The 16,780-nt window shown below is 38.8% G+C and overlaps 2 protein-coding genes across 7 annotated transcripts; one reads left to right on the top strand and one right to left on the bottom strand.

Moving 5' to 3' along the window:
• The first annotated feature begins 3,877 nt into the window (after positions 1-3,877).
• On the top strand, positions 3,878-6,607 carry LOC146704401 (zona pellucida sperm-binding protein 4-like). Its single transcript, XM_085465228.1, has 8 exons — positions 3,878-4,721; positions 4,915-5,099; positions 5,192-5,289; positions 5,366-5,526; positions 5,614-5,806; positions 6,101-6,263; positions 6,351-6,426; positions 6,507-6,607. The coding sequence occupies exons 1-8, from the start codon at positions 3,878-3,880 to the stop codon at positions 6,605-6,607; spliced, it is 1,821 nt and encodes a 606-aa protein (XP_085321354.1).
• A 1,751-nt stretch (positions 6,608-8,358) lies between these two features.
• tmem263 (transmembrane protein 263) lies at positions 8,359-14,869 on the bottom strand. 6 transcript variants are annotated; one of them, XM_085461526.1, is made up of 3 exons: positions 14,821-14,869; positions 13,289-13,359; positions 8,359-9,720 (listed from the first exon to the last, which is right to left on the bottom strand). In XM_085461526.1, exons 2-3 carry the CDS (start codon positions 13,353-13,355, stop codon positions 9,425-9,427), a joined length of 363 nt encoding a protein of 120 aa, XP_085317652.1. In that variant the 5' UTR covers positions 13,356-13,359; positions 14,821-14,869; the 3' UTR covers positions 8,359-9,424. The 6 variants fall into 6 exon arrangements, with proteins under 6 accessions (XP_085317652.1, XP_085317650.1, XP_085317651.1 ...); XM_085461524.1 differs by lacking the exon at positions 14,821-14,869 and adding an exon at positions 14,613-14,809; XM_085461525.1 differs by lacking the exon at positions 14,821-14,869 and adding an exon at positions 14,256-14,582.
• Positions 14,870-16,780: the final 1,911 nt, after the last annotated feature.

Genomic DNA, 16,780 nt, shown 5'->3' with positions numbered 1-16,780 from the left:
AAATATTTTTTTAATATACGTATATTTGTTTTTATTTCAGCTATTTAACTTTACAATAATTACATTTTGTTATTAAAAAGGCTAAGTGTGAGTGGTATGGAGTCTTTTACCCTTCTTGAACTGTTGCTGGTACTGAAGGTGTTGCCAGTTTAGTTAATTCATTTGAAAGGACTCCCGGTGTCCGGTGCAAGTCGTGAAACAAACACTTCTTATTAATTATATAATGATGCTGGCATATTAGTGAATTAAACATTGTATTTCATAAATATCGCATGGTTTGTGTGGTATACAACGAGACTATTTTAGGTTTGTGAATCTTGGTAAAATACAGAATTCGGTGTAAATAGAAAACGAGATAAATGACAGCACTGAACTTACTAAATGTTATGAAATGCATCAGAACCCAGGTCGTTAATACCAAGGACCAACAAACAGCTGTTTCTCTTTCTGTTTTTATCGCTCTTTTTCACTAAAAAGGTCACATCCTTCAGCTTAGTTTCACTCAATATATTTCTCTTGGTTATTCATGCTCCACATCCAGTGGGCATACAAACGACCGCGGTTGCTATATCTGAAAAACAAAATAATAATAAACTGGGCCAATTTAGTTGTATATATGTGTTAAAGAGTGTAGATTTTCTAAACAACAAAACTGCACAGTTATGTGGTGCGTTTGACTTGAAAATGACTGTAGGCCAGCAGAAACACAGCAAATAGCTCCACGATATGGTCACATGTAGCTATGACATGAAGCGGTTTGTCCTGTTTTTAGGTTTTAGCAGAGGTTTCGTACTATAAGCACCAAACACACTTTTAAAATGGTTACATTCTAAATCCAGACAGGAGGTTCTTTGCAAAGTCAGTGCCTTATTATCAGCTTCTTTCTTGCTACCATAAATATATCTAAATAAATTTTAAATAAATTAATTTAGAACTGTAGCACAGAAACTCCCTCACTATACTGCACACTGTCCCAGAATAGTTTAAGGATCAGACAGCTCCAGAAACCATCTGAGCTGTCCAGACTTTAGTTTTTTGGAGTTAGGAAAAAAAAAACCTACACAATTTTTCAATGAAAATCACTCCACATATATGGCTGTTGTAGTTGTTTTGATATTTATTATAGATGTCCATTATAGAGGTGACTGCAATTGCCAATTCACATTTAGTCTTCATATAATTTATTGAACGGCCCCTCAAATTAATAATGATCCTCTATAATTATCCACTTGTGCTTTTATACATTTCAGAAATAAATGCTTAAATGAATGTCTCAGTATTATCTGATATATTTAATATGCGTCCTTTAACATTCTTGTCAAAGTGATGTTTAAGTTGGAGGTCCTGAAATAGAAATCCTGACGAGCTAGTTTGTATCTATCAGGCAATTTTTTAAATGTGTCCCCAACAGACACAGTGCTGTCAGTCCTCGTCTCCTCCACTGGATAAACCTGTTATCATTTGCAGCAGGTTTAACTAGTGTTATAACTTAATCAGAGGAATCATGAATTTGAATTTTGGCCACATGGCCGCAACTGATAAACAAGCTTTACATTGTAGTGTAAAGTTAGAGACCTTTGCATTTCAGAAGGAAATGGTCGCACTCAGGCAGACTCAGAGTAAAGCAGTGCACACTGATTTGACTGGTGAATGAGAGACGGTGCAATCAAAAAGATCCCACAGAAAATTTGCTTAAACTCACCAGCGTGTAAAACTAGAGACTGATGATTGAAAACTCTTGCACATTTTATGTGAGCTAGGCTTAATCTGGGTCAACATTATCTCCTTTTTCTCCTCTAATGGAGGCTGGTCCAGTATGGTGAAGAAGATAAGAAAGAAAGTACTGGGAAATACTGCTCCTTTACATTTAAAAACTGGCTCTCATTTCATCTACCACTTCTAGGTCATTTCACTGTTACTAAGTATGAAAACAAACTATTCAACCTCAGCTGCTGTGTTCAAGTCAAACATAGTTTTCATCTGTAAAGATTGCTTACTGTGAAAAAAATATTTAGCATCTTAAGAAATTTTTTTTTTTTGGGGGGGGGGGAATAGTTTTTAACTAATCTTTTGCATTCAAAATAAGAATCTATTATTTGACTAATCTTATGTGTAGTTTGGCATTACATTTGGCTTAGCTTAAGATTCTGTGCATATATCCACTGTGTTGGCCTGTCTTCACATGTCGATGTTGTGTAAATGTTCAACTGTTAGAGGAGTAAGATAAACAGCTGACAAGGTCAAATGTGAGATGTCCAGATTATTGCGTTCTGGCAAAATGAACATTTGCTGGCAAATAAAACTTGAGGCCACGCAGACCCTAAAAAGGTCTCTGTGACCCAGAGTTGGACCTGTAAATAAACTCTTTAATCTCAAACTGTGACCAGCACACTGATCTTTTATTGTAGTTTCATCTCCTTTCCCACCAATACAACTTCTTATCAAGTTTCTCAAAATTATATTACACATAACCAAAAAAAAATGAAGAGTAGGAGGCTGATACAACATAGGAAGGGGCTTTTGAGATCTCATGCCTACATGTAAATGTAGCAGCAAATATAAATCATTCACTTTAGAGCTCTTTGGGTAAAACTGGGATCAAACCATGGCAAAGTCCTTGTTTTCTATAGATAAGAACCTTGTTTAACAAACACACTCCAGTGGATGTACTGGGGGCAACTCAGGGTTCAGTATCTTGTCCAAGGATGCTTCAACATGCAGAATGAGGAAGTTTGGGGCACAAACCACAGACTTTCCGATTGGTAGACGACCCAGTCTGTCTTATGAGCCACATTCACCCAGTTAAGAAGTACATATGGAGAAGGTGTGAAACAGCTAATGATCCAAAGCATACCACATAACCTGTAAAACATACTGGAGTCAGTGTGATGGCACTGGGACACTAGTGTTTGTTGATGATATGGCAAAGGGCAGAAGCAGCCAAATGAATTCTAAAGTTTTCAAAGATAGTGTCTGCCCAAATCCAGCTAAACACAGTCAAACTGATTGGGGCTTTTCATAATACAGATGGACAATGACCCAAAACATACAGCCAAAGCAACCCAGGAGTTTATTAAAGCAATGAAGTGAAATATTCTTGAATGACACACTCAGTCACCTGATCTCAACCCAAGTGATCACGCATTTCACGTGTTGAAGATGAAACTTCAGACAGGAAGGCCTGCAAACAAACAGCAACTGAAAGCTGCTGCAGTAAAGGCCTGGCAGAGCATTAAAAAGATGGAAAACCAGCATCTGGTGATGTCCATGAGTTCAAGAATTCAGGTTGTCATTGCCTGAAACCAGAAATAAACATTTTATTTTCAGTTATTTCATTTGTCCAAATAGTTTTGAGTCCCAGAAATGATGGGATTGTGTTAAAAATGCTTTAGTTCCTCAAATTTTTATGCAGTCTTTTTTGTTCAACCCAGCGAATTAAAGCTGAAAGTCTACCATTTGACTGCATCTGAGTTGTTAAATTTAAAATTCATTGCGTTAATGTACAGAACCAAAATTAGAAAAAAAGTAGCCTCTCTCCAAATATTTATGGACTTAACTGTCACTGCGAAATCAGGCTGCACTGACATGCTATCAGTTTGGATCCATGCAGTGTTAGTTTTAAAAACATTTGGTGACAGATACAATTTGAGGCTATGAAGACCTTTAAAAGGTTTGTGTGACCCAGATTTTGGATTTGTCAACAGATATTTAAATGTTTCTGACTGTCGAAAGTTGCTAAGCTCTGATTGGTGGTTTTTTTGCCCGAGGAGGTGGGTTTATAAGAAAAAAAAAAACTTTAGGGTTGGTAGCAAATAAATGGTACAGCTGACTGAAACTGTGCACTTTGGAAGTGTCCAGATCAGACAGCTGAGAAACCATGGCAAAGTTCTGGAGTGCCAAATTTTTCATGGCACTAGCTTGGCTAGGCTCTTTAGCTGGGACAGAGGTGGAGGCTCAATACGTTCCACCATTCGTGCCTCCTCCGTGGCAGAAACCCCAGGACCCTCAAGTTCCACTGTACCGTCCTCCTCCGTGGCAGAAACCCCAGGACCCCCAAGTTCCACCATTTCCGCCTCCTCCTCTTCCAAAGCCCCAGAACCCTCAGATCCCTCCACCATACCGCCCTCCTCCACCAAAAGATCCTCAACAGCCTCGACCTCCTCCTCCACCTCCGCCATACAATCCTCCTCCATGGCAGAAACCCCAGGACCCCCAAGTTCCACCATTCCAGCCTCCTCCTCTTCCAAAGCCCCAGAACCCTCAAGTTCCACCATTCCAGCCTCCTCCTCTTCCAAAGCCCCAGAACCCTCAGATCCCTCCACCATACCGACCTCCTCCACCGCAAGATCCTCAACAGCCTCGACCTCCTCCTCCACCGCCATATCAGCCTCCTCCGTGGCAGATTCCCAAGAAACAACCTCCGCCTCCACCTCCACCGCACATCCCTCCTATACCACAAAATCCCCAGCAACCTCGACCACCTCCCCGGCCATTCCCTCAAGGGCAAGTCCCACCTTTTCCTCAAGTATCCGATGATTACTTTCCCCAAAAACCAAAAGTCCCACAGAATCAAAAGGTGCCTCCGACGCTGCCACCTGCTCAGAGCTGTGATGTGGAAAGAAGTGTGAGAGTCCCATGCGGAACTACTGGTATTTCAGGTGCTCAGTGTGAATCCATAAAATGCTGTTTTGATGGCAATCAGTGCTACTTTGGAAAGGCAGGTGAGGTTTCTTTGGTTTGTTTTATCTAATAAATGGCTTATATTAATTGATCCAAAGCTGTTGTCAACAAAACCTTGAAGTCTGATTACACTAAAAATATTCAAGTAAAAGTGGTGTTCTTAATCTTTATGTTGTTTACAGTTTGTCAGCAACATCAAATCCTTTATCTGCCAACTTTTTTTTTTATCACCAGTGACTGTCCAGTGCACTCGGGATGCCCAATTCATTGTTGTTGTCGCCAAAGATGTTACTCTACCCCACCTTGACCTCCAGACAACCTCGCTGGCAACAGGTGGTCCTGGCTGTTCATATGTTGACTCCAATTCAGCCTTTGCCATATATCAGTTTCCTGTTACTACCTGTGGCACTACCTTTATGGTAAAACAGTGTATTCTCCTACTTTTCCACCAGTCAGGCAGGGTATATTTGTAAATATTGTTATCTTACCAACCACGTTTAACCTTTTGCAGGAGGAGCCTGGTGTAATAATCTATGAGAACAGAATGACTTCCTCATATCAGGTGGGGGTTGGGCCTCGTGGATCTATTACCCGAGACAGTCACTTTCAGTAAGTAAACATTTTAGAGTGTCCTGACATTAAATTAAAGTTTTGGACTGTAGCATGATATCACTTTCTTTTTCAGCTTCATCTTCCAGTGTAGGTACATCGGCACCGATGTTGAAACTGTGATTGTAGAAATCCTACCGTTACAAAATCCCCCTCTGCCAGTTTCTGCTATGGGACCCATTAATGTAGTCTTGAGGTTGGCCAATGGACGATGCCTTACAAAGGGTTGTAATGAATGTAAGTGTATTCCAACTTAAAAGAGTCCATTCGTTTGCAAGATAATGTAAAATCTTGTAATAATAATTGACGTGTCTGCTCTCACAGTGGATGTGGCCTATACTTCGTTCTATACGGAAGCAGACTACCCTGTGACCAAAGTCCTGAGGGACCCTGTGTACGTGGAGGTTCAGCTTCTCAAAAAGACAGATCCGATGCTTGTCTTGACTCTTGGTCGCTGTTGGGTAACCACAAGCCCTTTCCCTCACTCCTTCCCCCAGTGGGACATTCTGATAGACGGGTAAATAAGATACCAGTGTGCTCAGTCCTGTTTGTGACAACATGTAGAATTTTAATCAAAATGTATTTAATGCTAGATTTTTGAAGAAAATAATTTTATTAATATTTGGGAATGAAATAAAGACATGGTTTTGATAAATCATCCAATAATCTAATAAGCTGAAAGGTTCGTCTGTAGTGGACACACAGTATATTATTTATAATCGATCTTACCCGTAGCTGGTATTGCTGAAGACAAAAAAACTGTTGGCTAGTGTTCTCTTAAATAAAATTGTTCTCCATGCACTCCATCCAGATGTCCATACCGGGATGATAATTACTTGTCCTCACTGGTACCAGTGAGTGCTAACTCTGGCCTGGACTTCCCCAGTCATTACCGGCGTTTCGTTTTCAAAATGTTCACCTTTGTGGGTTCCTCAGTAAAGGACCAGAAGGGAATGGACCCACTGCATGAAAAGGTAATTAGTACACCAGTTTGAGCAGTGTTTCTGCACTAACTAAATATTTTTCCCTTTTAACCAACACGCTTATCCTTATTCCTTCAGCTGTACATTCACTGTAGCACAGCCGTGTGTGTTAGCGGACAGTTTGTCAGCTGTGAGCCAGCATGCCACAGGACAAGTAAGATATAAATTCATAGTCTCTAAGATTCAAATGCAAAATGACCTTCAATCTGATCATGTTTCTATTTCCATGTGTAGGGAGAGATGTCGAGGCTGAAGACCAAAAGACGAATGAACCAAAGACTGTGGTTTCCTCTGGGCCACTGATCATGACTTCTCCCGAGCAGTTGACAGCTTGACCTCAAGAACTTTGCTGAGAACAACAAGTTAAAAAAAAATCTGCAACATGAAACGGTTATTAGTAGTATGAAGTGGAAATTAGATTATAATGTAGGAGAAAAGAATTCAAGTGTGCTGTAGGAAGAAATATGTCTAATGATGTCATTGAGATTTATATTAAAGAAGTATTGGCTCCAACATGATGCAAATTAGTTTGTTTTTTGCTTGTACTATACCTTTTTTACCAGTGACATTCCTAAAAAGGAGAACCAATTTCTGTAGTACCCAAGTCATGCCTTTATAATGAATCCTACATAAAATACAAAAAGTCATCTTTCCCCAACCACATCCCTTTATTTTAAGAAAATTTTTAGAAAAGATTAACAGATAACAGACACCTTCCCAAAATGATTTTGGGAAGGTGTCTGTTATCAAACAAACAAAAACAAAAAAACAAGATATTAGATATTGGTTCACAGCAAATCTGTAAGCAGGTATATGGACTCAGAATGCAGAACTAAACTCACAATCACAGCATTATAACTGGTAAACAGGTGACAAAAACCCAAAGCTAAACAACAGATCCTGAGACATGACAGATTGGGGAGACACAGGGACGATGAGATGAACGTGGCAACATGGAGGCAGAACACATAGAGACCAGACGGACAGGACTGGGGAGATCAAAAGTAAACAGAAATTAAATAAATTTGCAACATAATTTATGTTCCAAATTATAAACTAAGGTGAAAATTGTGCAGAAAGTTTAAAATCTTCAGAAAGATTAGCGTAATACACACTCACCAGTCACTTTGTGAGGTATACCTGTTTAACTACTCGCTAATGAAAAAATCGAATCAGCCAATGGCATGACAGCCACTCAATGCATTTAGGCAGGTGCAAGTGGTCAAGGTGGTCTGCTCAAGTTCAAACTGATCATCACAATGGAGAAGACAGATTATTTAAGAAACTTCGAATGTGGCATAGTTGATGGTTCTAAACACGCTCGTCAGAGTATTTCAGAAACTGCTGACTTACTTGGACACAAATATCTCTCAGGTTTACAGAAAATGGTTGGAAAAATCCAGTGACTACATGGAAAAATTATGAAGAGAGAGATTTGATGTCGGCTGTAACATTCAGATGCCAGTAGGATAAGATAATAAGGTGAGAGATTCTAAGGTGCTCAATCCAGTAAAGCACCTTTTGGATGTGGTTGAATGGGAGACTGTCACACATGTATGTGCAGCTGACAAATCAGCAGTAACTCCGTCATGTTATCATGTTAATACGGACCAAAATCCCGGAGTAATTTTCAGCACCTCATTGAATTTACCTTATGAAACAGCAGTTCTGATGACAACAGTGGGTCCAACCCAATACTAGCAAAGTATAGTTACTGAAGTGTATGTTATAAACTGAAAAATAAATAATAAAAATTGTGCCTTTTCAGTGTGCTTAAAAAACAAACAAACAAACAAACAAACAAAAAAAAAAACACACGAACAAATACTGGTAGAAGAAAAATAAAATAAATGTTAAAGCCCTCTATTTAAAGTAACATTAGTAGACTACAACAAAAACATGAAGGAATAAGGCTGCTTTAAACTGTGACATGAATTTTACAAAATATATTGATGAATGTTCAGAGATGCTGGTGCAGTTCTGAATTTAAATCACAAATGTATTAATAGTGTAACGCTAGTAAATGCAATAATTTGGTCTTACATATATTAAATCTTATTTAGTAACAGAGGAAACAGAAAACAAATGACTTTCAGATATTTTATTACAAAAACAAATTCTAAGTATATATTTGCCATGTTTGAAAAGGCTTCTAACAATCTGTAACACTGATCATACAAAAGCTGTGGAACCTCAGTTCTCCATGATACAAAGCCTGAAAGCTACTTAACTGGAGCTCAAAGGTATGCACTTTCACAGGTTTTCAGCTTAAAATGTACACTTGAAACTGAGAATGTAATTCCAAGAAATCCAGCTGTCAGAGTTTTACCACACAGCAGTAAACAAAGTAACAAACAAAAAACAAACAAAGCACTGATGAAAACTTTACTGGACTGCAGACAGTGTGTGGAAAAATGTTTAAATAACAGAAGTAGTGAATGTATGAAACAGGAAAAGGTTTCATTGCAATTAACAAGCTCTGAATTTTAGACTGTAATGCTGTATTTATTATAATAAATCAGGATCGGTATGACAGCACAAAACATTTCACTAAGCTGAAAAATACAGAAAAAAAAGACAGTCAAAAACCCACCAATGAAATATCAACAACCAGCAATGACTTTTACAGGTCTGATATATCTTTGATTAGACATACCTTCTGATTTGTGAACAACTGAGTAAATGAAAGGACATGAAGGAAACCTAAGAATTTCCACATAAAGTAACAGTGTTTGCCAGTTAACAGTAAAATATGAATAAACACATCATCACAGATCGCTGATTGTCTTGCAAGTAAATTTGACTTCATAAGTGCTGGTTTTCCTCCCGTACAAAAGTTACTAATGGAAGCAGTGTAGCGGACCATCACTGAACATCATACGAACATTTTATTGGCACAGCCGAAAGGTCTGGTGTTTGCATTTAACAGCAGCAGTGGAGTGTTTATTATGCCGCTCTATACAAAAAAAGCCATTTAATTTTATGGATGTAGGTTTTACCAACAAACACACACATGAAACTAAACAAAACAAAACCAACAGCAAAACGTGCACACTGAACTTCTGAGTCCCACGTTGCTCTTTTCCTGCTCAACAGTGCTGAATCAGGTGAAACGCCGTGCCAGCGTTACCACTCAGCTGAGCGTCTCTGCATCAGTCAGACTTGTCCTTCTTTTTGCCTCCCCCTATAGGAACTTTGCTGGCTACTGCGGAGCCGACAGCAGTTACTCCTCCAGCAACAGCACACACTCCCCCTTTAACCAGTCCTACTCCCATCACAGGCACGGCGACTACGGAGGTGACAGCAGTTTTGGTGAGGTCCAGACCCTTTCCTCCTATCCAGGTCACACCGCCTACTGTTGCTCCCAAAGCTCCCTTGGTGGCACCGTATAAGCCCCCCGCCAATCTGCCGAACATGCCCGGCTGAGCCACTGGATGGTCCTTGTTGTCTGATTAGAAACATCAAAAATATCATCTTACATTTTTTTTTTTTTTTAAATCCTCTGAGCCATCCTGAACTATATTATACAAAATAACACTTCACCCACAGCAACAATTCTTGCTTCACATATAAATCTAAATTATTTGTGACATAATTGCACTAGGGCTGCCACAAACGATTATTTTGATAGTCGACTAGTCACTGATTAGTCGACTAATCAGATCATGCATCCATTGGACGTAAAACGTACAGCTTATTGCACCAGCATGCATTTGCTCTTATATAACTATCATTAGTTTACAGCTTTAAGTGTTTAAGATATGTGCTAACTAAAAATAAAGACAAGATGATAGTTTATTAAATTTTAATTAAATTTGCAGATTATTCGGTGAAGTTTAATAAACTCAGCAGTCTGCTCCTTGCTATCTAAAGTATAACAGGACACCGGAGTATATTCTCGAGCATCTCACACTTCTGATAATCAGCTGTCTGCTTGACGTTTATTCAGCTGTGTAAAAACTATAACTTTAATCTCAGCCAAACCAATTTACTCAGGAACAAATAAAATACTGATAAAAGCCAAACAATAAGATTTTTAACTTATCTAAGTGACTTCCATATATTTAACCTGAGTAGCGAAAGACTGCTAACTAAAAATAAAGACAAGATAGTTTATTAAATTTTTATGAAATTTGCAGATTGTTTCGGTGAAGTTTAATAAACTCCTTGCTATCTAAAATATAACAGGACACCGGAGTATATTCTCGAGTGTCTCACACTTCTGATAACCAGCTGTCTGCTTGACGTTTATTCAGCTGTGTAAAAACTATAACTTTAATCTCAGGAACAAATAAAATACTAAAAAAGCCAAACAATAACATTTTTAAGTTATCTAAGTGACTTATGTATGTTTAACCTGAGTAGTGAGCCTGTAACCCCGGCTAGCTATCGAGCTAGTGGGTAACAGATGTCTCCGAAAACGTCGGAGCGCTTTTGAAAATATGTGGTGTCTTGATGAACTGAGCAGATATTTGAGGTTTACACAGCTACATCCTCGCTTGAAAATATGTTAAACGTTTATTTTGTGACCCAGAAAGAATAATAAGAGTAATATTAAAACTAAGTAGCTGCCGCCATTGTTGGAAACTGAGCTGGGCTGCGCTATGAATTCTGGGACACAGCTTCTTCTTCTTCGGGGTTTAACGGCAGCTGGCATCCTTGTACATGCAGTGCTTCTGTTTCAGTCCGTTATTACACTCTTAAATCCTACTACTTATTCCTGCGTCTTTTGTGATCTTACAAAGCTTCAAATGACATCAGTCGTTGACGATTTTGATAGTCGACGTAATCGTGACTAGTCGACTAATCGTGGCAGCCCTAAATTGCACCAGATGGCTGAGGAAGGAGTTTCGTCCTCTTAAAAGGGAGTTTTTCCTTCCCACTGTTGTCAAGTGTCTGCTCAGAGGAGGTCATTTGATTGCTGGGTTTTTTTCCTGTATTACTGTAGATTCCTCTGCCTAAAAATATAAAGTGCCTTGAGGTGACTGCTCGTGATTTGGTGATATATATATATATATATATATATATATATATATATATATATATATATATATATATATATATATATATATATATATATATATATATATATATATATATATATATATATATATATATATATATATAAAATTAAAACTATCATGTTTATTAATGATTAATTTTTGTATTTTTGTTTATTTAAATATATAATCATTTAATCAAGATGTCCCAGAGCTCAGGCTGAAACCTTCAAATTACAATCTAATCAACAGCCATAATGATATTGTAACTGGTGGTTGGGCCTCAGGAGATAAAGCAGGTTATCCAGTTCCTCCAGTCCATATGCTGATGTGGCCCTGGGCAAGAAACTGAGCCCCAAATTGCCCCAATGCATCTGCTGGAGTCTCTGTGCGTGTGCTTGTGCATGTCTTTGCGTGCGTGCGTGCGCTTGCACGTGTGTGACTGTTACAAAAGCTCTTGAAGGCATGTGACAAAAAATGCAGTATAAGTGTGTGTGTGTGTCTTTCAGTGAAAAGTGCCTTGAGTGCTCAGTTAAGAGTATAACAGTTCCATTCTACCCCAAGTACCAGTCCTACTTGGGGTAAAAATTGCAATAAAATTTCTGATGAAATTTTAAAAAAGAAAAGAAAAAGAAAGGTGAACATTTTACTGACGCTTACATCCAGCAGAATTTATAAGTATAAGTAAATAAAAGGCATTTTCCATTCTTCTTTTCCAACGAGCTATTATAGTTAATGACACACTTCCTAATTTAAAATGTAAATCTACTGAAACAAGTTGGCACAAGCAGCAGCAGCAGCACTATAGCAGTGACACGACATTGTATTCAGTGACAGAGCAGAAGACAAATTTTAGCCCAAAATTAGCCTAGGTTGTGCTTTTCACTGGAAATTCAAAGCAAATAGCTAATAATAACAAACAAATACTAAAGTAATGTAACCTTATAACTCTTTAGGACCTGCACAAATATGTCACATGATAAAAAAATAAATGAAAACTGAAGTATTTTCTATACGTGGGATGAACCAGCTGTTTCAAAACCTGCTATTTCACCATGTAACAACATCAGTAATTTCCATCTACTGATTTCTTTTCCTGTCATATGAAGTGCAACTAGCAAGGCTCAGTGGAGTCATATGTTGACATTTGGGTCACACATCCACAGGTGTTAGCATCTCCTCTTTCATAATCTGGCTGAACTCAACGGTGTGTTTTTGCCTCAAGTGGTGAAAGAAGTTTGTTGTTGCCAGCTTTAGCAGAAACTGGTTTCTTGCATATTTTGCAAAGTACTGTGATATTTTAGAGGCGGTTGGAGTAACTCCCTTCCTAGGTACTAAATTGTCACTGGAGGCTAAAAGGAAGCTCTTGCTCTCACGCATCCCTGGCTAGTCTCTTTGCGAGTACCAAGAAACATAGAAAATATATCGTAACATGATATTTTTATCTATTTTAAAAATTTGTACCACTGTTATTGCCGACAATATCAATGATATCGCACAGCCCTACCTGTGTTTCTGTAAAAGTAACCGCTGTTCAAGATTTATTAGATAAAAGTCCAATACAAAGAGTTGGACTTTGGCAGAGTAATGGTGACGCACCAACAAGAGTATAAATGTAGACAACACTGTTGCCCAGTACAGCAATGCTATTATAGAAAACATGTTGGCGGTGTGGAACAGCCATTACGACTTTCCCCCTTCATACGGGATATTTAATTATAACATTTCCCAGTTTTGACAAACTGTAGCAAAAGGACATGAGGATTTCAAACAGAGCAGTTAAAATCTCTTTGTTGTATACAGGCTACCCTGTGAACACCCGCTAATCAAATTTTAATAAAATTACAGTGCCCTTAATAGCTGATTCCTGGAGAAACAGCTAATCACTGTGGTAAAAACGGTCCTAATTACATATAATTTCCCCCACGTGTACATCTTTAACCAAACAGTGTGCTACTATGCTAAGCTTAAAAGACGTGTTAGCATACGTCAAAGGAGGTGTCCCGCTATACTTACCTGCAGCTGCTGGCTCATCTTCATGGCATGCAGGCATGTCCGAAGGCGCCTGCTCTGCCTGACTCATCTCTCTGGGAAAATAAGTGACACAATTACCAACATGTCACACAGCAACGCAGATATGAAGTGTACTGAACTACAGCTAAACAGAGACTGCCTTAACTTGAAAATCCCACTGAAACTATTGAAAGTTATCTTGTTACTGACTGAAGTGTTTCCGTGCATGTTGAAGCACATTTAGCTGTAATGCTGAATGTGATAAGTTGCTGTATTTTCAGTTTATGTCCTTAACATTATGAACAACAAAGTACATAGTGCAAAACTGCTCCACCACAAACACGTTGGTGTAAGTTTTGACGTCTGTGACAATGTTTTGAGCTTACTGAAAGCCTTTCTTCCAAATAAAATATGTATGTATGTAAGACAGCCTACAAAGACAGCTTTAACTTACAACGTCAGTGTAAATAACTGGCTGCTGGATGCACAATGTGTACAGAAAATAAAGGAGCTTGCTTTGGGCGTGCTCCGTATCCTTAAAACAAGGCGGACCTGTTCAGGTGTTTCTCACAGAGCAGGTTAAAAAAAAAAGCACAAAGAGATAAAATATGAACTGTGTACACCTTCACTCCAAATCACTCCAATTCTATTGTTGAATTCGTTAGTTAATTTGTGCACAACTATTTAAAGCATTTTCATGTCTGCACAAGCCTATTTCAGAACAGACGTTGGCCAAAACAACAAACATAATAAATAAAGGGCCATTTCAAAAACAGACCATTAAGAACTTATAAAAACCTGCTCAAAAGACATCTTCTTTAAATGGGTTGTAAACATAACGACGGATAACGGTTGAAAGCTGTCGTGGAAACAACTCTGTATAGGGTTCAAACAGATCGAGCTCTACGTGCAAAATGCGACAGTAACTTCCAGTCAGTACTCGAAGAGTACGCTAACTTGTATTACTAACCTTTATAACCGTCATAGTTGTGTGACTTATACGCGGAGCCTGAACGTCACGCGCTGATTAATGTTATTTTGTAGAATCTTCTAGCTCAAACGTCACATCTCTCCCCAGGGAAACGCCACTTTCAGCAGCTTTCTCCCGCTAATAGTCGACAGTGCGTCGTCATTTCTAAACTAGCCGTCCCGTATAAAGTAAGGGTCTGCGGTGTTTTCGCTCGGGAGTTGTTTTAAGGAAATATGGCTGAGGTGTTTTCCTTTTCCTTTTTTTCTTTTCAAAAGTGACGCTCGTGCTTCTGCTGAAGTTTTCATGGCTGACTGTCATCAAACAAACTGAATCCCAAACAGCTAACCCAACACTTACCTTGCGCGAGCGTACAGCTAGCAAAGAGAGCGACCCACTTTTGGGGAAGGCTGTGTTCTTTAAAAAAAAATGACCACAATTATTTCTAAAAGGACCAAAATCCTCAACAATGAAGCTGCTGATGGCGAAGCGAGCTTGTGTTGTCTGTCTGACTCTTTTTTTTGGAGGAGGAGGACCTCAGTCTCCACCCATAAAAAAACAGACTTACGCACTGTTTGCAGATGGATCCCCAGCTGCTTCTCCGTGTGAGAAAAACACACGGCTCACAAATACTGGATCTAAAATTAGACTGTTCCTGTTTGTAATTTTAGTCCACTTTTTGACATGTTTCCGAAATTAATTAGCATAATTTCATAATGCAGTGAGGCCCTTACGTTTAAGAACCTAAACAGTGTTTTCCGATTATATCTAAACGGTTAAGAAGTGTACAGGGGGTTGTTTTCACATTTAAAAAATGTTTTTATTTTGGATATGATTGGGAACACCGTATTTCGAAATATACATTTATATGTAGTAGAAACAATGGGTTTAAATAATACGCAGCCTCAAAACACAACCAGACTTTGGTGGGATGGGACACGGACATAAATACCTCGAGACCGCCTCCTCCCTTCGAGGCGGAAGTGACGTACATGTTTAGGTTTACCAGAGATCGTCTGTCTTAAATAGATGGTCACGTCTCACCTGAAAACAAATGCAACCTCTGTGCGTAAAGGCATAAGATAAGATAACCTTTATTAGTCCCACACGTGGGAAATTTGTTAAAGGTGAAAGGTGGTATGAAATATGATAATAAGCTATTAATTTTAGAAATATACACATTAAAAACTTAGTATCAACCGAACTGAAGTGAATAAGGGTATAGGTCCTGTATTTTAAATCTTGTCACAGAGTTTGTGAAAGTTATCCAAACATTTATCACAACATTAAGATAAGAGTAGTCCAGGGGTAGGCAACTCCAGGCCTCGTGTGCCCTGCAGATTTTAGACATCACCCCGTTTCAACACACCTGAATCAAATGGTCATTCCCAGGCCTCTGGAGAATGTCAAGACATTTTGGGGAGGTAATTTAGCCATTTAAATCAGCTGTGTTGGATCAAGGACACATCTAAAACCTGCAGGACTCGAGGCCTGGAGTTGCGTACCCCTGGAGTAGTCTAATCCACACTTGGTCAAAAGTACACATACAGGCTTGCATATTCATAGACCTTCACTAATACTTGGTTAAATCTCCTTTAGCAAGTTGCACCTTGACCAGATGCTTTTGGTAGCCATCAAAAAGCTTTGGTTACAGCTTCCGTTGGATATTTGTTCACTCTTCATTTCACGCTTGGTAGTTAATTGAAATTTGTTGGTTTGATACATGGACCTAACTTTCAGGTGTAGTCTGCACATTTTCAATAGAGTTATGGTTTGGAAAGGTTTGGAAAGATGTTTATAGCAGCTTAATGTTTGCCTGCATTTTCCACTCCAAAACCAGTTTTGATGTGTCTTTGTGATCATTGTCCATTTGAAACACCCAATTTTGTCCAAGTTTCAACTATCAAGCTGTTGATTTGAGGTAAACTTGAAGAATTTAAAGGGAGTTCTCCTTTATTATTCTGTCCATTTTCTGTAATGTACCAGTACCCCTGGTAGCAAAATAGCTGCAAACAACATGCTACCACCACTATGCTTGACAGCTGGTACAGACTTTGCAGATTTAAAAGCCTCACCTTTACTCCACTAAACATTCCTCTTGTCATTGTGGCCAAAGAGCTCAGATTTTTCCTTGTCTGACCATAAAACTTTTCTTCAGAGGACAGCTGGACAGCATGGACAGCTGTAAATTTCAGTCAAGCTTGAAGATGTTGATTCTAGAGCAGGGGATTGTTTCTTGACTGACACAATCTTGTTCCATAGTGATGCAAAAATTCACTTAATTGTGGGCAGAGGACATTGATGTTTCAGCAGTTTCCAGGTCATGGCAGGTTTGAGCCTCGGTGGCTGCTGGGTTGTTCCTAAACTTTTCCTGTCGTCTGAGGGTAACAGTTTGGCTCTTTTCCAGACATTACAAACAGATGACAGATCTGAATATCTTGTCCTGGCCTTGTCTTGCCAGAACAAGATGTTTAAATTGTTGATCTTGAATTAATGATCTTGTAATCTGTTTAGAAATGGCTCCAAGA

The sequence above is a fragment of the Copadichromis virginalis genome, linkage group LG7 (assembly GCF_057382275.1).
Source record: "Copadichromis virginalis isolate Kocher_CV1m ecotype Utaka linkage group LG7, C_Virginalis_male_GT1.1, whole genome shotgun sequence".
Taxonomy (NCBI): domain Eukaryota; kingdom Metazoa; phylum Chordata; class Actinopteri; order Cichliformes; family Cichlidae; genus Copadichromis; species Copadichromis virginalis.
Note: the sequence above shows the minus strand (reverse complement) of the source record. Positions and strands in the feature narration are given on the sequence as shown.

What these genes read in the sequence shown, in the direction of transcription:
- LOC146704401 (XM_085465228.1), top strand. Translation starts at nt 3,878, where the DNA reads ATGGCAAAGTTCTGGAGTGCCAAATTTTTCATGGCACTAGCTTGGCTA. An exon ending in CCTGTGGCACTACCTTTATG is followed by an intron (nt 5,100 to 5,191) that starts GTAAAACAGTGT and finishes AACCTTTTGCAG; the next exon opens with GAGGAGCCTGGTGTAATAAT. An exon ending in TGGGACATTCTGATAGACGG is followed by an intron (nt 5,807 to 6,100) that starts GTAAATAAGATA and finishes CACTCCATCCAG; the next exon opens with ATGTCCATACCGGGATGATA.
- tmem263 (XM_085461526.1), bottom strand. Translation starts at nt 13,355, where the DNA reads ATGAGTCAGGCAGAGCAGGCGCCTTCGGACATGCCTGCATGCCATGAA. An exon ending in AGATGAGCCAGCAGCTGCAG is followed by an intron (nt 9,721 to 13,288) that starts GTAAGTATAGCG and finishes GTTTCTAATCAG; the next exon opens with ACAACAAGGACCATCCAGTG.